The sequence below is a fragment of the Ictalurus furcatus genome, chromosome 5, assembly GCF_023375685.1.
Source record: "Ictalurus furcatus strain D&B chromosome 5, Billie_1.0, whole genome shotgun sequence".
NCBI lineage: Eukaryota > Metazoa > Chordata > Actinopteri > Siluriformes > Ictaluridae > Ictalurus > Ictalurus furcatus.
Genome location: NC_071259.1, coordinates 19914662 through 19940432, shown reverse-complemented (window position 1 = coordinate 19940432; position 25771 = coordinate 19914662). Strand labels below are relative to the sequence as shown.

At 37.9% G+C, this 25771-nt stretch overlaps 2 protein-coding genes across 3 annotated transcripts; one reads left to right on the top strand and one right to left on the bottom strand.

Annotated features, from left to right (window-relative positions):
* Positions 1-6635: 6635 nt before the first annotated feature.
* On the top strand, positions 6636-9608 carry emilin3a (elastin microfibril interfacer 3a). The gene is made up of 2 exons (XM_053623917.1): positions 6636-7333; positions 7515-9608. The coding sequence occupies exons 1-2, from the start codon at positions 6679-6681 to the stop codon at positions 9407-9409; spliced, it is 2550 nt and encodes an 849-aa protein (XP_053479892.1). The 5' UTR covers positions 6636-6678; the 3' UTR covers positions 9410-9608.
* A 1664-nt stretch (positions 9609-11272) lies between these two features.
* sypa (synaptophysin a) lies at positions 11273-25318 on the bottom strand. Of its 2 annotated transcripts, none has more exons than XM_053625075.1 (7): positions 25260-25318; positions 17830-17895; positions 16563-16687; positions 14966-15164; positions 14584-14775; positions 13624-13941; positions 11273-13505 (listed from the first exon to the last, which is right to left on the bottom strand). In XM_053625075.1, the coding sequence occupies exons 1-6, from the start codon at positions 25275-25277 to the stop codon at positions 13657-13659; spliced, it is 885 nt and encodes a 294-aa protein (XP_053481050.1). In that variant the 5' UTR covers positions 25278-25318; the 3' UTR covers positions 11273-13505; positions 13624-13656. The 2 variants fall into 2 exon arrangements, with proteins under 2 accessions (XP_053481050.1, XP_053481051.1); XM_053625076.1 differs by having other exon boundaries at positions 13638-13941.
* Between the last annotated feature and the right edge of the window lie 453 nt (positions 25319-25771).

The following is a 25771-nucleotide window of genomic DNA, read 5'->3' as shown; positions in this document are numbered from 1 at the left end:
TTTCATTCAAGCTTGTTGATGGTGGCCATGTGCTTTATGTCCCAGGGCACCCTTATACCTGTGTTACCTTCTGTTACCTTTTAGTTATGCTGTCATAGCTAGTCCTGCCAGAGTGCCTGCTTGCACTTTTTTGCAATAGGCCTCATTTATCAATAATTTAGTAAAATTGTGTGTAAAAGTTTGCATAAGCCAAACCAAACAAAAAAATCTCTGGTAGATTTACAAAAGTTTCAGAAATGCTGATTTTCTTTGTCTTCACATGCATATGTTGCTCACCTGTAACATGCAAAGCACGTTTGCCACACAGCTCATATGCACTTAGTGCTGCCCACAAAACTACATAAATAAACTACATAAATGAAGTAAAAACTACATAAATGGCTGGAAACATGAAATGACTCCTGAATGGTAAAATAAAAGGTAGAAGGTCACGATATGGAGGTTGAGACGGATGCAAGTGCAGATTTTTAAAGTTTAATAAAGAACTAAACAAAATACAAAAAGACACTATGACATTGGGGCAAAACACTGTGGCAAAGACTAAACAAAAACCAAAGAACAAACCACGGAAACAGAGATAAAGGCAAAGAAAGACAAACGTGAGACAAAGTGTGTAGTGCAAACTGTGGCTATACACATGAGTGCTCAATTAACAGGAATGTGATTCAGGTGCAGGTGGTCATGTGACTGTGATGCAGTGGCTGCTGGGAACTGTAGTGCAGAATTCCTTCTCTGTTTACATGACATGGAAGTTATTTTGACTCACTTCTATGCCAGTAAAAATACTTAGCTGTGTAATAGCACCTGAAAAGGTCAATGAATGTATTACTATTAAATTTTCTCTATGGTATTCTTAGTCCATGACCTAGTGGACTAGTATGCGGACTAGTATAAGCATAAGCACTAATATAAGTGGCTCTGGATAAGGGCATTGTCATGGAATGGTAGCAGTGGTATTCCATTTTCATGGAATCAAAACCAAGAAATGGGTGAGCATAAGAACCATAAATATGAACTATAGATACAAGGCAAGAATTATACATCTAGAAGTAACAGCATGGCACACATGGAACAATGACAACAACAGCAAAAGCTTGACAAAATGTGCTACACAAGACAATACAAGTGCTCATTACCCCACAGTGTCATTCAGATGCAAACAGTAATGTGAAACAGTGAGTGTGTAGTGTTTTGGTGTTGGTGTTGTGCAGTGGTATTGTACTTCTGCACCTTTGGCACTACCCTGGCAGGCATCTGCTTAATGCTGTAAATGTAAATAAATAAGCAATTTATACCATATTATTTAATTCATATATATAAAAGTGTAGTAATCCATACAAATGATATGATTTGAAGCCAGTCAGTGAAGGTTTACATTAGTTAGTCTTCTTGCAGTATGTGTAAATTTACACACACTCAGGAGCACAAGTAGGATACAAACATTAATCAAAATTACAAAATTATGGGATTTTCATGAATAACAATTTTCTTGAGTCAATGCTCCTACAAATGATTTACAAATACATCTGTTTGTATCGAGTTTAATAAAAGAAGCCTATTTTAGCATTGTAATCTTTTATCACTTCCCCCACCTCTTCTCTCTCTCTCTCTCTCTCTCTCTCTCTGGCAAGCTACACACTACTCTTGCAGGCTGATGAAATGCCGGTGATCCTGACTCCTTTTGCCCTTTGGCCCTGCATGATCCATCTTGATTCTACTTCTGCTTGGAGCTTACTTCACCTGAGAATTACTCACTGCTGCTGAGGTTGGCCCAACATGGCTGGCCTAAAGTTTGCCATGAGATTGCGGTGAATGGTACCACATGGATACCCTAAAGATTGCTGTGGATGGTCTCACTTGGATAGCCAAAAGATGGAAAGCCTAAAGCACTTACTGAAAACGGTCTATGCTCAAGTCTCGTTCATTATTCAGAGGATAACTTAACTTGGATACTATAAACTTGAAGCTAAAAAAGGTCTAATAAATTTTTTTAAATGAGTCTGATGCTCCTACTGAGGATCCTTTCAACACACTCAGTACTGTTTGACTTTCAAGTATACAATTGTGTATGAGGAATGACTCATAATCGCACTCATAATCTGGTGTCACACAGAAGAGGATAGGTTCCCTTTTGAGTCTGATTCCTCTCAAGGTTTCTTCTTAATGTTGTTAATTTAATCAAAAGAATAGAAAAGAGTTAGTTCAGTATCTTCAATGACTGAGAAATATAATCAGATTAGGCAGTATGGTAAACGGTAAATGGTAAATGGTCTGCACTTATTTAGCGCATTTTTAACCTTAGCAGTTTTACAAAGTGCTTTACACTTTTTCTCATTCAGCCATTCACCCACACACTCACACACCAATGGCTGCATGTATTTTCACGTACAGTATTTCCATTAAACCCAAAAATGGCTATACAAATTGATTTCATAAGGCAGCTTTCATTGCACATCAGAACTTGGGTAATGAATGAGGAAGATAAAGACCCTCAGTTTTTTCTAGTTGCAATGTGGCCTTTGAATGGGGCAGCTGTTAACAAAGATCAAGAACGAAAAGTTTTTAACTCGTATTGGTGCATATGACTAAAGCTGCAGCTGACTCATGAGGGAATGCACAGCCATTGCATGGACTAGATGCACTTGCTATCTGACAACATCATGATGAAAGATACTGGACTGAGAAAATACTGAGCATTCCAATAAAAACAGCACAAACGTAATGTCATAGTCTATACTGTAACACTGTCCACATCCTTGCTCCATCTGTGAACGAGTAGAGTATATGGGCAAGGGTGATTTGCATCACACTATACCAACTAAAAAGAAAGTGGTATTGTGTTCCAGTTTTCCGATATGACAGGATTTACAGTCTGCCACGACTCAGAGTCCAGCAGTTCTAAAGTCTAATGTTTCAAATAAGTCCTCCTTATAAAGTCATTTTTTTGATGAATTGTTAAGAATATAAAATATTAATTGTCAAAATATTTTCTTTTCTATAGATAGTTAACTGGAGATGTTTCTGTTTTGGATTATTTGTGCCATGCTTATGGGACAATTTCCATGAGCCAGAAGAAAAAAAAAAGTCAGGATATTTGATCATTAAAAAAATACTCAAATAGTCTCTAGCTTCTGATAAACACAAGCTAAGGATATGTGGATGCATGATTTTAATGTAGAAACCAAAATGGGTACGGGGTTTTAGAAGATGGTGACAAATAAAATTCTTATTTTACTAACTTTGCTACTTATTTATTTTCCCACATGCAATGACTGCACTTTATACCATATATTCACTTGTGTGCATACAGTTCATTTAGGCATTATTTTCATATTTATATTTATCTTTTTATTTTATTAATGGTCATAATGATGGTCCATTTTGGCACTACGTTTGGAAACCAAATTAAACCCTGTTTCCGAAATAATCTTCAGCTACACTCCACACCAAACACTTCAGCTCTGCTAAAACAAACACAGAGCTGCCTTTAAGAACCTTACAGTTAGTGGTGGAATGTGGATAGTTTGTGTCATGTACAACCAGTGTTGTAGGAAGAACAAGCACCACATGTGCAAAAGAAAGAAGGAGAAAAGAAAATATTGAGGAAGATTTCACAAGCCTAAAAGGCTGACACATGTGTATACTCATGCTGGAACCAATACATACACACATACTTTCCATGTTCTACAACTTCTACAGCATTCACTAGCTTTCATTTCTACAAGGAACATATTGTAGTCAGAGGGAGGAGAAATGAACCCCACCTCATTTAGACATGGAGTTTTTTTTGAAGAACATGGGTGGTGCATGCCAGTGAAATAAAGCCCACCTTTCTTCTGGGAAGTTGATTTTGGTCCTGAACAGTTGCTGTATTATGCATTTCCTGGGTGGAGGTGGCAGGGAAGGAAAGAGAGACAGGAAAATGTGTACTGTGGCTGCGATCTGGTGAGCAGAGACAGAACCCTGAACCAGTTTAGAGAAACAGTTTGTATGTCAGCAACACCTGCAAAAATTAATCATCAGGCTTCATATTGTTAATTTGAAAAACGAGAAGCTAATAATGACCGAACATCAACACAAATGCTTATTTTTATTTGCAGAGATATTATTTATATGAAGAGCATATCAGTCAACTAATTCTCTACCTAACATCGAAAGGAAAAAAATATCAGACACTCCTTGTACTTCTACAATGATATCAATATTAATAAACATAAAACTAATTAATGCAGAAAACAGTATTTTTTTAGTAAGAGAGAAGCAAAAGAAAATCTGCTTATTCTGGTCATCTGATATTCTGTCCATTGCTTAAGATTCTGTTCATACAAATTTAATTAATATTACTTAATACAGGAAATTTACAGTCAAAACTAAATACTATATACTAAATAATATAGTCCAGACTCATAAAACTTAGAGTACCAACATGAGCATACATGTCAAACTATTAACAATTTGCATTTTTCATTTCAAACATTGCACATGTGAAATGCAGCCAAAATGGAGACTTTCTAAGAAATCCATTGCATCAGTACCAATAAAGGTCTTGGAAACACAGTGAACACTGTCTACTTATTAGCCTCTCATTAGCAACTAAACAAAGATGTGGGTTGTGTTTAAACCTGGTGGTTTAAGGGAGAGGTATATTGTGGTGGTGGGGTAGCGGGGGTTGGGGGGGTCGGGGGCTTTGGGGAGGAGGTGTTACTGAGGTGTGGTGTACACTGAATGTGTGCTTGAGCAGTCTGAATGGTCACTTCCAGATGTGGTCCAAGAATTCACAGTTTACCACAAAGACACCACAGAGAAAACCACAACTAAACAAAGAACAGCTAAACTCACATATAATGGTCACAAAAAAGAAAATCTGACTCCTTAAGAATACATTTTACATTGTGGTCATGGTCATAATTATCAAGTGTATGTGTGTGTGTGTGTGTGTGTGTGTGTGTGTGGGTGTGTGGGTGGGTGTTTTCATTACTGCAATTTTGGTCTTATCAGCTAATTGTTATTAATTGCATTTTAACTGGTCTTATTTACCTGATATCAAGTGTATTTATTCTACATCTCTGTGTCAGCATGTGCTTTTGTGCCAGACTGTAAGTCCATATGTCCTCTTTGCAGTGATTAATCGATGCACAGTACACTGTAAAATGAGAAGACGAGATATAAAGTCCAACAAAATATTGACTATGTTATAAAAAAAAACTAAATATAAACTAATTTGTTTAATTTATATAGTTATATGATTCTACACCAGTTATTTAATTTGGAGTAATCTTGATATGAGTGTTGAAATAGTTACTGCTACAGTATATTTGTCATATTGTCTCTACTACCTTATTTTAAATGACCTAATAGCCATCCACCATTCTGTTTTCCATTTCATTATATTATTCTGTTCAGCTCCAAGCAAAAATTTGGTGTGGCTTTTATGAGGACTAAAATAACAAACAAATAAAAAAGATTACACCAAAAAGGGGTGGGGGGGAATCATAACATTCATATGTGTGTGTTAAAATGCCACACTTCTGTATGTTGTATTTTTTTAAATGAAGGGTGGGACTATGTAAATCAGGTCACACAGTGCTTTATTAGTTGGCTGTGAGGGCTGGTGCCCAGACCACAGAAGCCTCCAGAGCATCACCACTACAAATGGGCATTTGACACATTTTGTTAAGATAATCCTGAACTTCCTACTGGACTTTCTTTGGATTCATCACTTTGCGGAAGATGCTGTGGCTAGATTTCCTAAGCCCACTCATTTTTATGAGTGTTAGCATAGCTGTGGCTTTCCATCCCATACCCAACCGTTTCAGCTTATACAAGTCAGGAGCCAATCCTCATTATAGTTCTGGCAAACCCACTGCTAGACACAAGTGAGTATTACCAGTACATTGTACAAAAAAATATCTATCTATCTATCTATCTATCTATCTATAAATTCTGTACAGTCAAGCAATCAAGAAAGTTCTCTATAAAGTATGACATCTAATGTATCCCTAAACAGCTTGGTTTGTATAATATACTTTGATTGGTTTTATTATTGTTGAAGATAGCATTCTGCTCTGGTGCTATTCAAAAGGAAAATGTAACAGTTTCATTAAATTTAATCTAATTCCAGTATTCTGTAATATATATAAATATCTTTGGTAATCATTTATTATTCTCTTTACTTTTCTTAGCTCTTGCTTTATTTTCATGATCAGCCAACATTTAAATCTTTATACCTGTAAATATCCCAGATAGTTATTATAAGTCATTTTAATAATATTATTTTGGACAAAATCAAAATTATAACATGATAGAATTGCATTCTGCCTTCCCCCCTTTTTTTTCTAGAAACCACTGTGCATATGTAGTGGAAAAGAGTGTTTCCTACACTGTTCAGGATGGTGTAGCTCCTTATGTGAAGGCAGAGTACAAAAAATGTGGCTGGGGGAAGAAGTGTCCAGGACTTAGGCAAGTAATACTACAAATACCTGTTTAATTTATTTACTGCAAAGATGACCATTGGTCACTTTACTTGTCTGGGAAAAGATATAGATGGATGTATGCCATATTGAAAATACCTTTTCTAACTATGAAACTGCACAGAATCTTTACATTTGTGTATTCCCTATCTACATTCATAGGTACCGGATACTCTACAAGCCAGTGTTTAAAGTGGCATACAAGACAATGACTGAGTTAGAATGGCGCTGTTGTCCTGGATTCACTGGTGTTGTTTGTAACATTGGACCTACTGCTTATGGAATAAAAGCAATGCCCCCTTTCAAGGGTCATGTGCCATCCTACAAAGGTCCCATGCCATCTCAGAAAGGTCCACAGTTATCCATTAAAGGTCCCCAATCTTCTTACAAAGGCTCTATATCACCTTTCAAGGGCCCAATACCTGCCTTCAAAGGGCATATGCCGTCTTATAATAGCCCAGTAAATGCTTATGAAGAGCAGGTGCCTTTCCACAAAGGTCCAATGCCTCCATTTCAGGGCCAAATGTCCCAAGTCAACTATAACAGAAACCACTGGAATCAACCCTTGACACCCTCTAACATAATGGATGAATATTATGGCCCTAATGCTGCACCATCTTATCCCGAAACTTCATTTGAGCCTCATCAGGAACCTGAAGCAGATAATCCTGATACAATGCTGGAACAACACAACCCTGTGACTAATGAACAAGATTCTGTACATGATCCCATTTCAGATTATCATGAACCAGTAACAAATTACCATGATCCCATAGCAGATCGCCAACAGTCAATTCCACATCCAGAGACAAAGCCGGTTTCTGAAGCACAGGCATCTTCGGGTGACAGTGAGCTAAATCAGGGTGAGATTCCTTTTTTTCCCCCAACACTTCAATGTGCATGTTTTTATACAACAAATATAACAGTTCAATTTGTTAGTTGTCTAGGTGTGACAGTTTGTCATTCATTCATTCATTTATCTTAGGAGAAGATCCATATTTGACTATTATTTTTTAACTATTTCTTTGCATTTCTTCACCATAGCTGTTGAGGAGAACAGTGTCAGAGTTGAACGTTTAAATCAGATGGAAGAAGATGTGCAACGAATTTCACTTGGTCTTGATACACTTCATGCTAAAGTGACCAGCTTAGAAGACCACCTACGTGCCTCACTCCGGGAAGATGCAAACCGCATGCTCTCTACTCTTCTGTCTGCAGCTGCAGCTCCCATTGCTGCTGCATCTCAGGACATGACTGTTGGTTTTGGAGACCTGCCTGGGGGAGCACCGGATATAGAGGGCTCAGATGCCATAGGTCAATTCCCAAACTTGGGTGAGTTGGCTGACAAGTTGGCACAGCTGCGTGCTGAGGTACTGGTTAAGAGCACAGATTTTGTGGAGTTAAAAAAGAGAGTACTGGACCATGAGGGGGCTCTACAGAGGTTGTCTGGTGGGGGGGTGAATCTCACAGATTCGCAACAAGCCCTAGAGACTGTGGTGGAGAACAAACTTAGTAAGGCAGGAGCAGCTGTCCTGGGAGAGTTTGACAAGCGTGTGAAGACTGCAGAGCAGCGTTGTGAGGATCGGATGATGGAAGTTCATCTCCAGTGTAAGAATGAGCTAATGCAAGGTCAGGAACAGCTGGAGCAGGTCATAAATGGTAGGGTGACAGCCTTGAAAATTGAGCTTGCAAACATTTATGCCAAGCTCCAAGGTCTAGAACCTGAAGATGCTTGCTGCACTACTATTTCCATCATGACTGAAAGGCTGGTTCTCCTAGAGCAGTCAATGGATGGCTTGAACCAATCACAAGTGAACCTTCAAGCTGGACTAGGTAGTCACAAGGATCATGTAGAAGGCATGGTAGAAGGTAGACTGGCCTATGTGGAGTCGCTTCTGAGTACAACAGAGAAGCAAGAAGGAAGTGTTGGTGTAAGAACAGCTGGAATCCTAGAGGATTGCCTGGAGGAAAAGATGAAGGACCTTGAAATTCGTTTGTTTGCTGCCATGGAGGAATTGGGTAATGCTACTTCACCAGCTGTGGTTGAAAATAAGACAGTGCCCACGTTAGACACAGAAGTCAAGTCCCTCAAAAAGAGGGTAGAGGTAGATCTGGACCTCATTCAGAAGCAGCTCAACTCCCTTGAACTTGTCTGCACTTCGTCTTGTGCTCCACAGCCAGTCCCAACAGCATATGCTGGACCACTGATAACTTTGGAGGAGAAAGACAAGAAAACGTATGAAAACCTTAATGGGCAGCTCATTGCACAGACAGAAAGACTAGACCATCTGAACGCCTCCCTAAATTCATTGCTCATGCAGCTGACTGAAAGACAAGAAGAGAAGGAGCTTCAAGGTGAGGTAACCCTGCTGAAGTTGAGCATGCACTCTGTCAATCACACTCTTTGTGGGCTTAAAGACTCATTTGGGAAGGTGGTACGTGAAGTTGGACAAGCTAACCTTACCTGGCAAGAGCGAGAAGAGAGGTTAGCACAGCAGGTTAAGGGTGTTGTGCATTTGGTTGGACAGCAGGCCTCTATGTTGGGTGCTGGGGAGAGGAGGCTGACTCGTCTGAAGGGCGAGTTGCAAGATCTACGCCGCAGGCTGGCTTCAGAGCTCCAGACCTGTCGCTCAACTGCTCTGGGAGTCCAGAAAGAGGTAACTGATGTAGGTGGACGTGTGGCCCGTGTAGAAGGTCAGTGTGGTGGCTTGTCGCGGCTGGCTGAAGACTTGGAGCTGATCCGGGGAGAACTGGAGAAACATTCAGATGGATATTTTTCCCAGGTCAACAGAACCCTTGTCAGTCATTCCATCCAGCTATCTGAGCTTAGAGAAGGACTGAAAAACTGCACTAAGACCTCTGGGTTAACAGAGGATGACTTCATGGCAGTAACTCAGCTATGGGAAGAAAAATACACTGATGAACCACCTAAACCTTGAGGAGACCAGTTTCCCACACAGGTGTAAGATGACTAAGAACTCAGGAAATCTCCATAATATTATGAAATACATTTAAAAGACACACAGGTAGCATATTTAATGAATTTTTATTAATTTAAATTCTTGGTATATTGTTAATGTTTATACTTTTTGTACTGATTGAAATTGTATATTTCATTTTTTTCTGTGAAGTGTTTAATACTTGATACTGAACATTAATATGTGTCTGTAATGTATTGGGACTTTTATTTGTCACTTTTTTATACAGAGTCATTCTTATAAATACTAAAGTTGTTTTGCCTAAAAGCTTTTTTTATTGAAACAAAGTTAAATAAATTGAAAATATTTAAAATATTTTAAGTCAAAAATGAAATGTTTTAGATTACCATGTAAATTAAATTAAATTAGATCAAATTAACATATATAACATTATCTTTAAATGAGAATTCCTAGCTGTTAAAACTTAAAGCAATGGAGATCTATAATAATAAATATATAATAAATAAGGCAAACTTAACTCAAAAACATTTTTGGACATATAAACTTGCGCCTTTGCTCTTTAATTTAAGTCTCTATGGTATTTTCACTTATAGGCTCCCTGTATGGATCATCATAACACAGGTCCAGTGACCAAAACAAGGAAATAAATAAGAGTAATATCAGAAAAGAACATCTGTGGGTGTAAGCTTACATCATCTACTTTCATACTACACAGTTTACTGCAGTGTGCTTGCACACCATATTGCCAGTATTGCTGGGCAGTGTGACTGATTTTTCAAGCTGATACCAAAGCAAGTACCCCAATACTAATACAAATATGAAAAATCTTTAGACTTATCTAAAGTGTACATGAAAAGGAGGCTACACTTTGTTGTTTTTCTAGAACCTTCCTTTGTATCAGGCACCACAAGGAATTGGTTGTATTCAAGTACAGATTAAGCCAACACAGACATACAGTCATGTGAAAATTATTTGGCTTTTTATGATATATTTGGACAAGCAAACATTTGATCTTCTTTGAAATAGTGCCCATTAATAAAGGTGACACACTCAAATAATCAAATGACATAAAACTGACATTTTGTACTAATTTTCAAAATTTAAATGAAACAATATCCAATCAGTCATATGGAAAAAGTAAATATACCCCTACATTTATCACACCTTCAAATCCATACACCAGGTGTAACATTTACTCCTGTGAAATTATTTGAAATACATAATTCCACTGTAAAGAAAATCATCTACAAATGTTGTTCAGGCTAAATGAGTTCAGGGTCTCAAGTTGAAGACTTTAGTACTTGGCAAGGAAACAAGCAAATGGGGAAAATGTTCTGAAGGAAACAGTCCTGATAGTCTTCCACTCGGTCATATAACCACTATCACATATCATACATATCTAACTGTGGTACATAGTAACCAGTACTAGTACCAGATATTGTTTCAGTAAAAAGAATTATACATATTTGGCCTACAAATTCTACAAATCTACATATATGTAAATTTGTTCTGATATCCTATTATTAAATATCTTGCATATTTCTTGAATATGCATAAGAGTCTATTTTGTAAATTCTTTGCCATCATTGTAGTGGCGCACCACAGTATTTTACAGTATATAAGAAATCCACAAGAAATTTGCACAGTATAGTGTTAAGTGAACTCCTATGGATGGTAATACTGACACAGTATGTGTTTGTTAAACATTGGAAATTTTGTGGTGTACTGTTATGATCATTGAATCCTCATCACATCCAAAGTCAGGCCAAGCTCCGCTGAAAAGATCTTACACAAACCATTTTTTCTAACTTTACCGGTTATCAAAAAAGAAAAAAAAAAAGCATTCCTCTTATGACCTTATATATTTAGACAAGAATTAAGACATTTGTTTTCAACAGGATAACTTATTCTTTATTGAATTTTCCTTCATGGATTCCATAGAACAATACAACAGAATTTATGGATCATTTTGGTGATTTTTCAGCATGGTCATATTCACTGTCATCAACATCATTTGAACGCTAAGAATATATTATACACAATAAATACAACACAACCCAAAGGCATCGAGAATTTCACGAGACGTACCAAACACCACTAACAATGGAGTAGTTGAATAGCATATTTATTAGGGAGAAAGGGCATAGGATAGATTAGAGAGCGCAAGAGAGAAGAATAAGAGAGAAAGAAAAGGAAAACACAAGAGAGAGGTGCTAAGGTTGTGGGTTCACAGGCTGTCTAGATTTACTCAAAAGCTACTCAAATTGCCGTACACCCATAGACCACTAAAAGTGTGCAAATATTAGATGAGACCCAGTCATAAATTTAATCAAGCTAGACATATGAGCACATGATCATGCATAACTACAGAGCAGCTCATCATAATAATATCTACCAAATTAATGCCAAATAAACGCACTGATTGTAAGGGACTGAGTATGACTGTGATGTTCCTCAGCCTTTAGACAGTGTATATTCATCTTTCTTGCATACAGATTAATACAGCTACACAATCCATAATTCAAGGCTTATACCATACAAGAAAATGTAGATATATCGCTCATATACATTTCTGTATGAGCACATTGATGTTGGTTAAGAAGTTCATGCTTGTTACTTGAATCACACAAGTTAGTCTGAATAGACAATGCAGGCTGGTCTACAGCAATCCTGGCAGTTAGAACCAATTTCGAAAGAGCTTCCGCGATCATATAATGCCAGATATGATTGGCTTCTGCATATTGATTGATTAGTCAAGCAGATAAACCTGTGTATCCTGGCATCCACATGATACAATGATCAAATCATAAAAAAAAAAACATTTGCATTATTTTGTTCCCTAGTACTTTAATCAGTCCAGTTAGTGCATATACAGATGTTATATCTTTGACTAGATCTGTTGTTTAACATTAAAGAGTAAATCATTAGATTTTGCATGGCATATACATATATTTACACACATCTTTGAAAATATATTTCAGTATAACTACACTAAAACAAAGCCAGTGTTTCAAACTCCTTTGGACAAAATTAAGTTACAAAGAGATTTAAGTGTGTTTAAGAGCAAGAAAGTGAGACAACGGAGGGAAAAGTAGAAAAAAAAAAAGAGGGTCAAATATTTAAACTGGAAATTGAAACTGGCACATGTATCTAGACTACCACCAACTCAATACACAGGACTGATTATCTGTCTGGTGCCCACATTACACAAATAAAATCTAGTATTAGTCCTCCAATTGCATGAAACAGCACTAACACACTTGAGCGGCATAGTAAACGAAGCATAGTATTAAGGGGCTACTCAAACCACGCTAACTCATTACACACATGCTTGTCGTATTAGAGAAAGGTGTAAGAAAACAAACCAAAATTTAGTCAGAAAGAAAATTAAAAATACTTCAAGATTTGAGTTTCTCAAGTTTTGAGTTTCAACATATTTTGGCGTTTGGTCTCATATAGCCTATTGCTTTCAGCAGAAATGTCTTTCAGCTCAATGAACAAAAACAGAAAGAAAATGATATGGGTGAACAACTAAAAATTCTTCTTCAGTGAATATCTATGTAACTTGTACCATACCAGTAATTCTCAGAGAACTATTTCCAGTGGGTTCAGAGCTCATTTTCATAGTTAGAATCGTCATCAGTGAACTTCTCTAAACATAACTTATACTATAGTAGAATAATCCCATACAGATCTTTAGGAAATATTTGTATATATTTGTTCATATTGATATTTATACACCACAGACAAATACATTCTCTCAAAGTTTAGAATAACTATCATCAACATCATCAATTTAAAATTTATATAGCAATGATTTATATATCTTTTTTTTAATATGTTTTATGTATTTTGGTGCTTCTTCATCTGATCATACCTACCTTTTTATTTTAATTTATACATCACAATAATGAACAGCACACAGAATAATCCCTTCATATGCCCTACATCTTTCAGTATTTATCACCTGCCCCCATTCCCTCCCCCCAATCGTTACGTCCACAGACATATGCACAAACACACAGACAAAGAAGAGTGTGGGTGTGTGGGTAGGGTTCAGGTGCCACACTCCCTTGATCACACCAGCACCCTCTTTCTGTGGAAAAAGCAGAGAGAGTAAGGAGGGTAAGAAGAAACCAGGTTGGGATGAAAAGGGCACCAGACTGCACTGATAAGATGTAAAAAGTTATAAGCAATAAGAATAACGCACTCACCAGCCTCCATTTACCTCTTCCACAACCCCTTCCTTACATCTGGTTGGAGAAAGAGGTGGGCGCCCCCTGCTGGTTGTAGCCGCCCTGGCCGTAATCTCCAGCCTGGTTGTAGCCCTGCTGGCTGTAATCAGGCTGATACCCTCCCTGGGAGCCCGAGTATGGCTCCTGCTGCACAAAGCCCTGCTGACCATAAGAGTCAGGGGCCGGCTGCTTCTCCTGGGCAGGTGGTTGGCGCATGAAAGGAGCAACAATACCCGTTTCTTTAAACACGAACCAGATGTTGCCCGCCCACAAGATTAGATTCAAGAATCCAAAGACCTGGAAGCACAATGGCACAAATTGCTCATGTTCTCTTTACTATGCAGCAACGTAATTTCAGTTCAAATACTATAATATCATTGAATGTGATCCGTCAGTAAATCATTTACTCATCAGTCGTTCTGTAATATTTTTAATGCTTTATTTGCACAGATTTTGTACATGTAATATTGTGTCAGTACTGTACGCAGTAGGTGCAAAGGCGGGGCCCCCAAATCAGATTCAGCTGAAAGGCCAGCCCTGGATGGAGGGAATGTACCCAAGACTAAATTCATCTTTTTGTTTAACATTGGCAAAGACCAAGTAATTTTAAGACTTTTATTTCACTTTGCTTATCTCAGGTCTACATGACCAAAATCATAATTATGGTCATAATCTGAGCATAGAAACTATAACAGAAACAAAATTTTTTGCAAACAATACTTCACAGTCATTAAAGAAAATTAACCAAACGCAACGTTTTTTATGTTACAGAAAATAATTAGAAATATTGTTCAATGTTATAATAAAAATGTAAACATTTTTGGTTTCCTTCTGAAATATTTCTATAACGCACTCAGGAACCCAACTGATACTACAATAATACATGTTGCTTTTTAGACTATATAAACAAGATAGCCAGAGATAGGAAACTCCACTCACCACAGAGGTGTTGAGGCCGGACATGACAGGGTCATGAACCTCACCACAGCTGCTGCCTTCCAGATCACAGGCATGGATGAGTTCAATCACCTTCTCTGGGTCTGTGGCCGTCTTCACGTCCGACAAACCCTTTGCCCATGCTGCCGAGCTCACAAGCCACATGAAGGTGAATACACACGTCACACCAAGATCCTGAAAAGAGGAACCTAATTTTTATGGCTGCTTTGATCTTTATATACCTGATGGCAAACACAGGGCAGAGGTGGGATTTAAACCCCCAACCCCAGAGAGGCCTCTACGTACCATATTATTTTGCTGGTAGAAATTATATTTAAATTATTCAAAAAGAGGATATAGTTGTAACAGTATTACGTGAACTCACAATCAGTGGCCCCTTGTTGTTTTCACGGTATTTCTCAAAGGCAAAAACATAGACGCTAAGAGCTGCCATGGAGTACAGAAAGGCAAAAACACCGATGGTGACGAAGAACTCGGCAGAGGAGGAGTAGTCCCCCACAAGGAAGATACGGTCCGTTTGAATTCCCTTGCAGGATGGAGCATCAAAATAGACTTGATGGAGCCTGAAAGAAAAGAAAGAAGGACTCATTATTATTTGCCTTATATGGCTAGTGAACGGGCTTGGGGAGTAATAGAATAAATGTAATGGTGTTATGTAATCAGGATACAAAAAACTGGTAATTATAATCTGTTACAGTTACGTCAAAAAACAAAGTAATCAGATTACAGGTATATTTTGTAAAAAAAAAAAAAATAATGGCAATACTATCAGGATTACTTTTTTTCATTTAAAACCAAAGAAATGAATCTTTTGACAGAACACAGTATAGACAGCTGCAAATAAATTTTGTGCAAAGTTAATTTGGTATAAATGAACACAAATTGTTCTCTGAAATGCTTTTGTTAGGGTGACCATACGTCCTGTTTTTCCCGGACATGTCCTCTTTTTCTGACCTTAAATAAGCGTCCAGTCGGAATTTCTAAATTTGAGAAGCTGGCTGGGATTCGGCTTTAGTTCCATTATGATGTGTTTATGGTCTAATACTGCATCGTGTCTGCGCATATTTGCATTGCTTTAACCCCTCTTTATAATTCCCGCCTTCTTGCACACCAATTGGTCAATTCTAAAAGGCTTGCAGCAACTATTGGCAAAATTCCTGCCTCTCAACAACTAGCCTACTCTCAGCAAACATGCGAAGGTGAAGCACTGTTGTGCACGGCGTCAAACAGCTGCTTGACAATAGCAGCAAATGACAGCTGTCCTGAGTCGAAACAATGCACATGGCCATATAAGGTCATTTTTAATTTCCTGAAAATATATATATAAGTGATGCTAATAGTGTGTCTTTTTCAGTGTATTAAAGTCTGAATTCATAGTAACACTGTTCGGAATGCCAAAAAAAAAAAGGTGTCCTCTTTTTGCAAAACCAGAATATGGTCAGCCTAACTCTTATTTATTCATTTATTTATTTATTTTATTAAAACAAATCCAAACACTGAACATGTTTTTACGCTCTAAAATAAGCTCAAAATAAAAGTATTTTACATCATATTGCTTTTCTCTTAACTTTATTATGTGACCTTGAAGTAAACAAAAATTATCACATTGCATTACTTTCATATTGTGATACTTGGATTACGTTACTGATTACATTTTTATGAAGTAATTTGTCAAATGTAAAATGTAACTAACAGAATACATTTTCAAAGAAACCCTCCCAACCCTGCTAGTGAGTCCCTGAAATAATAATAATGAAAAATAATATTAATTTGTATAATTGTTTTTAAAATGTTTAACATTTGCAAAATTGTAAATAAATAAATAAATAAATATTTAAAGAACTTTGTTAAATGTTTTAAATATATAATTTATGCTTTAGTTGGCATTTGCTATACATTGGGAAAGACAATAAGGTCAAGAAATACATATTAATTTATAACACACTGAACATATCGTGTACCTGAATGGGTATTCAAAGTCTACATTTATTCTTGGGTTGCTCTCTGATCTGTTTTTGCACTCCACACGCATGCGAAAGGAGCCTGAGTAAGTCCCACAGGTGGAAAATGCGAAGATGGCAAACACCTGAAGGCATAAACAAAAAGCGCAGTATGGTGTCTATGAAAGATTGTCTACAAAGAATTCAAGAAAAACAAGAGTAGAAAGGACAACAGTGTGGGTCTGTTTAATCTGTATTAAAGTTAGTTCAAGCATCTGAAAATTTCTTGTATAAAATTAAAAACATGATCTATAATCGTCACCTTTCTATCCTATGCATGTGTACATGTCTAACTAGAGTTATCAGGTATGATCCATCCAAGCTGTCAATGTAATGCAATTAAAGGCAATTGCAAAACATTAATTCAACGTAAAGACTTCTACAATTGAGAATATAATGGTATAGATGAGGGAACTGGATTTTTTTGGTCTGCCTTAAATCTGTGAGCTTGAGTCACTGAGAGATTACATGCACAGTGGTGTGGCTGCAGGTTGGAGGAGTGTTTGAATGAAGAATGGAGCTATTAAATATCACTGAGATCCATGGCCATCTGTCACACAGTGGAACTGGAGTCTTTTTGGATATAGTCACACATGGTATTATGGAAGCTCCAGAGCAGACCACTACAGCAAACAGTGTGAAGAAAAACCAGCTGACATCAAACTGAACTAGACCAAAGCTGAACAAACGCAAACTAGAACAGTTTAAATATAATGAATGTCAGTGGTTCATATTCACACAAGAAAACGTATTCCCCATTTTAGAATGAAATGAACATAGTCTCAAACTCATGTATCAAATAGGATTTGTGCCAAAAGTATTAAATGTCATTTTACAAACAACAAACCAGAGTAGAAACTGAGGACTGGGCCTCCCAGCTGCATGAGACCTTGACATGTCAACATATTTCTATGGCCTATACAATGCACTCCTACATGGTCTCAGAAAACTGCATCAGAAAATCATATATGATACAGTATATGAAAACAGAATTGGGTTTTTTTTGTGCATTTTTTTGCATTTTGATTGCATTTCAATATGTATTCATCACACTATGCTTGCATAAGAAACAAAGCAATGAATCATAAGAGATGATAAATAAAAAGATGACAAAATTATCTAGAAGAGCTACAGTAAAGCGAAGATGCTTGTCTTTGGGTTTAACAAAATTATATGGGTAATACAAACATACACTTGAAGAATTAAGAAATGATGGAGAAGCACTTACCCATTCCAGGGCTTTGATGAAGCCCAGAGGCACTTTCAGCACCCTGAATTGTCCGTTAGCAACTAACTGTTAACAGCAAAATAAAAACACAGTAAATGTATTAATTTCTTATAAACAAATAAAGGTGACGGCTGAACCACTTGCTACAGGAAATAACCATCACCATAAATGACCATGCTTGAGCTCATTCTCACTATTTTCTGTGTATCCTTGGTGATTTTGTGGTAACATCACACTACTCTCAGCCTCACATAATGGTATACTTCCTATGGATCACAGGCACTTACGTTTAGCATTCTCAAAGATTTTGAATAAAATGTAAAAGGATGCTTGAAATGTCAACCAAAAAAAAGCCATGCTATGAGGTACCAACATACCTAAGGTTTTAGGAAATGACTGCCGCATTTAGGCCATTGGGCTGGGCGATGTTAACACAGATGAAGGCACATGGTGATGCCTAGTTCGCAGCATTACAGGCTTCCTGGAGCAGAATGCCTTTAAGTGATGCCCATGAGGAGACACTTGTCACGGTAGGGTCTGGACAGTCAACCTGACTTTATGCAATGGTGATGATGTGCATTACTCAGTAACTCAGTCTCTGTTAAGAAAGGGAATCCTCCAGGGTCTTTCCTCTGTGAGTGATGAACAGAACTGCTATTCAAATTGCAACCAGTTGGTCCAAATAGTACCAAAGGACACATACTGAACACTACAAGAAACACTCTGCAGGTGAACCTTCACAGAACACTGAGAGATGAGCCGATTGTCTACAATATTGGGTGATGCAAATTTGGCACAAAACCATGGTCCCACAAGGTCACCCCCAAGTTATCTGGCTACTAATGCATGCAAGGAAAGCTTATCTCCATGGCATGCAGCTCTCCCACTCTGCTGAAAAAGACTGCTTAGAGACACCCATTTCAGTTCAACATCTTGCATGGGCTCTTAAAGGGAGACCTTAAGGGACTTCATGGGGGAACTTCATCTCGGGTTCTTTAGTGGAGTGTGGCAGATAGAGGTGCCCTAATTTTTCAGAAAGGTGAGAAGCAGGGACAAGCCATCCATGGCACTGCATACTGCAATGGCTACCATATACACCTTTAGTGTAGATGAGAAACCATACAGTAGATAGTGCAGCCAGTCAGGCCTTGTCCCAGCAGACTGTTTGGCTTCATCAAGGAGCACAATAACAATCCATAGCTGACAATTAATTGATCTGTCAAAATCTGTTAAAGTGTCCACCTTGGGCTTGCCAAACATATCCCAGACCCGGGACATCACTCTTGGGTGTAAACATAACTCTATCAGGTCTACAGCTCATCTGCTGAACCATGGTAGGTGACCTGGTAGGTGAGTTGCTCTGTAAGGCTAACATTAGTGGGCCCACCTGAGGAGATTTTGTGCCAGGCAAAGAGAGTCATCTGACCTCATGCTGCCCTGTTAATGTATCTGACTGAATGTCTCAGAAAAAGTTAGAGGAACTTGAGGAGCAGATAGACCACCTTCAGTTCCAGCAGGTTGATGTCTTTTGATCTCACACTTACCCACACACACTCAGTGCCCCTGCAGCACTACTTTGCCCTGATCCAGTGAGTTAGGCGTCCATGGTGACTATCTCTCTGCAATGGGACTGCCAAAGGGGGCCCCTTTCCTGACAAAAGTCTTATGTCTCCATTGAGCTAGAGCTTTGTTATTTGGGGTCTGGCTACAGGCTGATAACCCACTTCCAAAAGTGTCTCAGTACCAGCAGTCCCACGGGAACTAATGGGTGACTAGCATTCTCAATGAATCTAACTTAATGTTAAATAATTGTGTGGCCTGTTTTGGTGTTACGGAGCTCTTTACTGAATCCACTGTTAGACTGATCACCGAAATTTATGCAAGAAGGGTGGACATGTCCCAAATGGCATGCTCTAGTGTCGAGGCGCACAGCAGGTCAGATGTCCAATTATAGCAGTATCCAGATGCCTCATGCCATCAGAGGTGACAGCAATGTTTGTCACTAAACAGGAGCTAAAATGTAGAATTTTGAATTAGAGAGCCTGCTCTTGAAAGGCAAATCTCAAAAGTATATGTCACCTGGTGGGAGTCTGAGAGCTGAGAGTCATACTGAGCAAGATGAGAACAGACTTCTCAATATTATGCCAAATCCAGCCCAGCACCAGCCAAATATATGGTTTTGGTTTCTATATGGTTTTGGTTTCATCATAAGTCATGCCTATGGTCACAGTCAACCACAATCAAGATGGGAGAGACAGAGTGCAGCAACTACATACTTGATTACTTTGTGCTAAAATCTGGGATAACAGTGTAGAAGTGCTGAATGCTCACTCTGTACTGTAATTCATCAGTGAGTCAATGTCGATATATATATATTTTTTATAAAGTATTATTTTATTTTAATTTCTGACCATATTTTGTCAATATTCTAACTGCCACTGCCCCCAGTACAGACAAATAACCTTACATAAATTAACATCTCTGATATAACACTACCATGTTTAATTTGCCTCAATTGTAAAGACAGTTACCTTGTAAAAGTAATTGGTGCAATTATGATGGTTTCTGGTTGCTGATAATTGCATTGCAAAGACATATTAACAACCAATCTATTTACACAGCTAGATATATAACAGTGTAGATTAAACTGTCTAATCACATTCTTTCTAATCAGGTAAAGAATTGATAGCTATAGACTAAAAAGTCGGTAGTGTTAAGTTTGCAAACTTATATACGATTGTTTTGGGTTTTTTAAAGTCAACTTTGTTAGATACAGAAGGTGTGGTTCCTGTTTCCATTGTCACAGTGTGCGAGCTGAACATAAAAGAGATAATATTAATGGTCCAGTCCACTTCTCCTCCTCCACTCATAAACAAAACATTCACAGAGTGAGCACGGGCAGGGTGACTCCTGCCCCAATAGGCATCTGTTAGCACTTGTTGTAGTTTCCATTTTTGACCACTAGGTGCAATAATAGCTCTACTGAACTCAGTGGGTTGCTTAGCATGCAGCCCCACAATTTTTCATCAAGAAAGGCAAACAACTCAATGGAACATTGGCTTATATCTGTCTAATAGCAACTTTTTTTTTAAATCGTTGGTCACTCAAAAGGGGTCATTAGTATTTAAACTGAATTTTATGGGGTTGAGAATGTACACTTTATTAAGATAAAATTTTGTTGAATGGCTGATATATGTGGTTGGCTTTTCCCCATCTGCCCCTATGGAGGAACCACCACTGTTGTAAAAACCTTGTTTAACCAAACAGTAAACACATTATGAGAATCATCCTGAGACAGCCTTGTAAGGCAGCCCATTTGGCACATTCTGCTCTGCTTCTGGGCTTTTGTAAGTGCAAATGAAATGACTGGCAATTAATGGGGCATTCAATATTGCTGTATAAGCAAACTGTTGATAAGGGACATCCAGTTTCTCTAAAAAAAAAAAAAAAAGTAAGGAAAATCATCTACAGGTGGTGCAGATTTCAAACGACTGTCAATTTGTCCAGGACTGGCCGTCCCAGCAAATTCAGCCCTAGAGCAGATCGTCTGATGCAAAAAAAAAAGTCTCCAAAAACCCCAAAATTTCATCACAGGATCTGCTAGTAAGTCTTACAAATGTTGGTGTCAAAGTGCATGCTTCTACAATCAGAAAGAGGTTGCACAAATTTGACCTGCATGGGAGGCGTGCCAGGAAAAAGCCTCTGCAAGACTACAATTTGCTAATAAGCATATAGGCAAAGACCAGGCCTTTTGGAATAATGTGCTGTGGACAGACGAATCAAAGACAGTTGTTTGGCCACAGTAACAGCAGACATGTTTGGTGTAGACCAAAGACAGCTTTTCAGGGGAAGCACCTCATACCAACTGTGAAGCACACCGGTGGAAATGTTATGGTTTGGGGTTGCTTCGCTGCCTCATGTACTGGACATTGCATTCATTGATTCAACTATGAATTCTGCATCAAATCAAAGAGTCCTTGAAGATAATGTGAGGCCATCTGTCTGAAAGTTGTAGTTGAACCAAAAGTGCACACTAGCAAATCAACCAAGGAATGGCTCAAAAAGAAGAAATGGTAAAATGGTCTGTACATATATAGCGCTTTTATCCAAAGCACTTTACACTGTGTCTCATTCACCCATTAACACACACACTCACACACCAATGGTAGCAGAGCTGCCATGCAAGGCACTAACTTGCCATTGGGAGCAACTTGGGGTTCAGTGTCTTGCACAAGGACACTTTGGTATGTGGAGTTATGTGGGCCAGGAATCGAACCGCCAACCCTACGATTAGTGGACATCCCGCTCTACTACCTGAGACACAGCCGCCCAAAGGGAAAGTTATGGAATGGCCTAGTCAAAGCCCAGATTTGAATCCCATTGAAATGTTGTGGGGGGGATTTGAAACAGGCAGTACATGCAAGAAAACCCTCAAACAGCTTGCAACTGAAAGAATATTGCATGGAAGAGTGGTCAAAAATTTCAGTGAGCCTGGTGGACAATTATGCAAAACACAAATAAGAAGTTTTTTTCTGCTAAAGGGGGCAATACTAGCTTCTAAGGCCAAGGGTGTACTTACTTTTTCAACAGAATAAGATCAAATCTGTTGATAATTCTGTTGAATAATTGATTGAAAAAGCTCATTTTCCTTGTGGTTTTGCTCGAGTATATCAACTTCATTAATAGGCACTGTTTCAAAGATGGTCAAATGTTTGCTTGTCCAAATATGTCAAAATAGCCAACAATTTCCATGTGGTGTACTTATTTTTTCACATGACTGTAGATAAAAGAATGAGTTAATGTTTATATCATTTGATCTCAGTTACTTTGAATTGTTAGTGCCAAATGGGCTGGTTTGTGTATTTCACAGGGGTGGAAGTAATGAATTACAACTCCTCACATCACTGTCATTAAGTAGTTTTTTCGGGTACTTGTACTTTTATGAGTATATTTTTAAGTCTGTAATTTTACTTGTACTTAAGTACAAATTAAGCTAAGTAATCTATTTCGTGGGAGGGGGGGTGGCTGGATTCCTATCTGGCTGAAAGTTGGCTTGGTAGGTAGGTACTAGCTAGCTGCACATCACCTTCAACCATCATAACTTGTCTTTCTCTCTCTGCTACTGCAGCTAGCTTGTTAGACCAGATACAAGCTACAAACATGTTCATTCTGAGCAAGCTACCTAGTGTTTGTCATGCCAACTTGCAGCAGATAGAATCCCATGACGTTCATGCACGCTTCGCGTGTGTAGTCCAGATCGATGTTGATTCAATTTTGATTCAATACTATAAATTAGCTGTATATTAAACAGCATTGTGAATACTTCCGATAAAATAAGATACAATACACCAAAAAATCAATGTAAAAACAGGAAAACATGTTTTGTGGCATTAATACGAGGTAAAAGTGGTGTCATTTGCTTCCCACCACACCCTTCCAGGCTATGCATTATGGTAAGAAGACTTCCAATATTTGTGTGATATTGTTTTCATTTTTAAATATGTTTAAGGTAATTAGCTTGGCTAGGTCTACATAAAGCCTGGGATTCAATTCAATGTTAGGTAGCTCAGTCCTTCTTGAATCCCAAGCCTGGGATTCAAGAAGGACTGAGCTACCTAACATATATATATATATATATATATATATATATATATATATATATATATATATATATAAGCAGCTATTTTCTACACGGATCTCTGATTTGATTCAATGGTTATTGCTAATTAATTAAATTTCACTGGCTAAAAAGTAACTAGTACTCTGAGTAGTTGTTGTGAAGAGTACTTTGTACTTTTACTTAAGTACTTTTTTAACACCAATACTTTTACTTGTAATTGAGTATTATTTCAGCAATGTAACAGTACTTGTACTTAAATACAAATTTTCAGTACTCTTTCCAGCACTGCTATTTCATAAATAGATAAATTGAACCTTGTAGTGGACGCATGTGCTTCAACAGCAAAGGACCACAACAGGTTCCACTGATGTGAGGCTACAGTGGGCACAGGCTCAACAAAACTCGACAGGTAAAGATTTGAAAAATGCCAGGTTATGTTTTTCCAATCCGCTCACAGAGAGATCCGTAAGCGCAGACCCACTGCTCTGAATAAGACTAGTTTTGGGGAAACCCTTTAAAAAAAAAAAAAAAAAAAGGCTTTCCAAATAGAATCATTTTAGGAAGCGAAGAACCCTAAATTAGGCCTGCAATATACAGACCCTTTGCCAAGATTCCTCGATTACTGACTGAAATGTACATTTACACAGATCCAGTTTGGACAAATGATCCCGATCATTAAAGCTAGAATGAAATGATGTTTCTGTGTGTTTGTAAGTGTTCATAACTGTTTACATTTTTTTATTTCGTTTTGCCAGTTGTTCAGATCATCGTTCAGAGAGCCATAAGGATAGACCCATTACACTGAATAAGACCTGTCTGCAACGCACATTATGCTAATATGGTATTATATAAATTATCATGACACTAAACAACATCAAAAACAACGACAATGGGTTTATTAGGCTCAGCGGTGTGTGACAATCATATGTTAAGACATGGGGGAAGAGAGGGGGGTTGGAGTGACGTCAGAAGACGCGGTTGAACGCGACATCAGTCGGAGTCTTAATAATAAATCATAAATAAATGAAATCCTACGATTTACTTGTTCACCCCGTGTCGTTTCATTAATTCGTTTTTGATTTACATTTTGTAATAAATATGTAATAGCACACGCCTACTCACATTTTTCACTGATGATGAATCAAGGTGAATAAGGCACGATTTTTCAAACCACATCCATTGCAAACCAATGGCGTCCAAAAAAAAAAAAAAAAAAAGACAGATGGCTTTGAATGGAAATGATGGTCTGAGTCACAAGCGGCTCGGCAAAGTCAGCTGCCATTTTCCACAGCAACCTCTCCAGTTGTAGCTGCATATAAACCCAAGGCCTTTCGTGCGACAGATCTGGATGCGCTTCTTTTATTATGTACCATCAAACCGAAAAAAACAAATATTTTTCTTTTGGGGGAAAAACAAAACAAAACAACAACAACAACAAAAAACGCACACACACACAGACATATATATATATATATATATATATATATATATATATATATATATATATATATATATATATATATAATACACACACAACCTCAATTTATATAAATAAACACATGTATATGCTAATCAAATAAGGTCTAGACGCATGATTTTATGCACGAATATTAACACACAAAAAAATCTTGAATGTGCAGAACATCACCAGGGCATTTCCTCCTCTGCTCAGATTCTGCCATCACTTCACGAGCGCATCTTCATAACTGGCCATAATCACTGATTTATCATCCTACTCACTTTGTCAGTTTTAAATTCCTGTAACATTTAGATAATGTGCATTTCTTTTTTTGTATCCGAAATGTCCTACCTGGTTTACAATGTCCATCTTGGCTGCTTGCTGCTAGATTAGAGAAATAGGAAATCGGGGGGAGGTGAAGGCAGCAACAGAAACAGCCTATACAGGGGAGGGGAGGAGGGGCAGGCGTATCACCGGAACAGCCTATTCCGTCATACGCGGTCAAAGTGGGGTTGCCAGATTGGACTGTTTTTATCCCCAGTTGGCCTATTGGGCTGAAAAATATTCATGATAGCCTATTTTTTTTTCTTTTTTTCAAAATCATCTCTATCAAAATCAAATTGTAATTGTACCCTTGAATAGTGAAGTGCAATGATGACCTTCTGTCTATGAAAAATCTGATTTACAGCCCTTGTGGAAAAATCAAATAAATTTCACATGATCATAAGTGTGGGGGGAATGGTGGCTTAGTTGTTTTGCTTCATACCTCCAGGGTTGGGGGTTCGAATCCCACCTCTGCCTTGCATGTGTTGAGTTTGCATGTTCTCCCAGTGCCTCAAGGGTTTCCTCTGGGTACTCTGGTT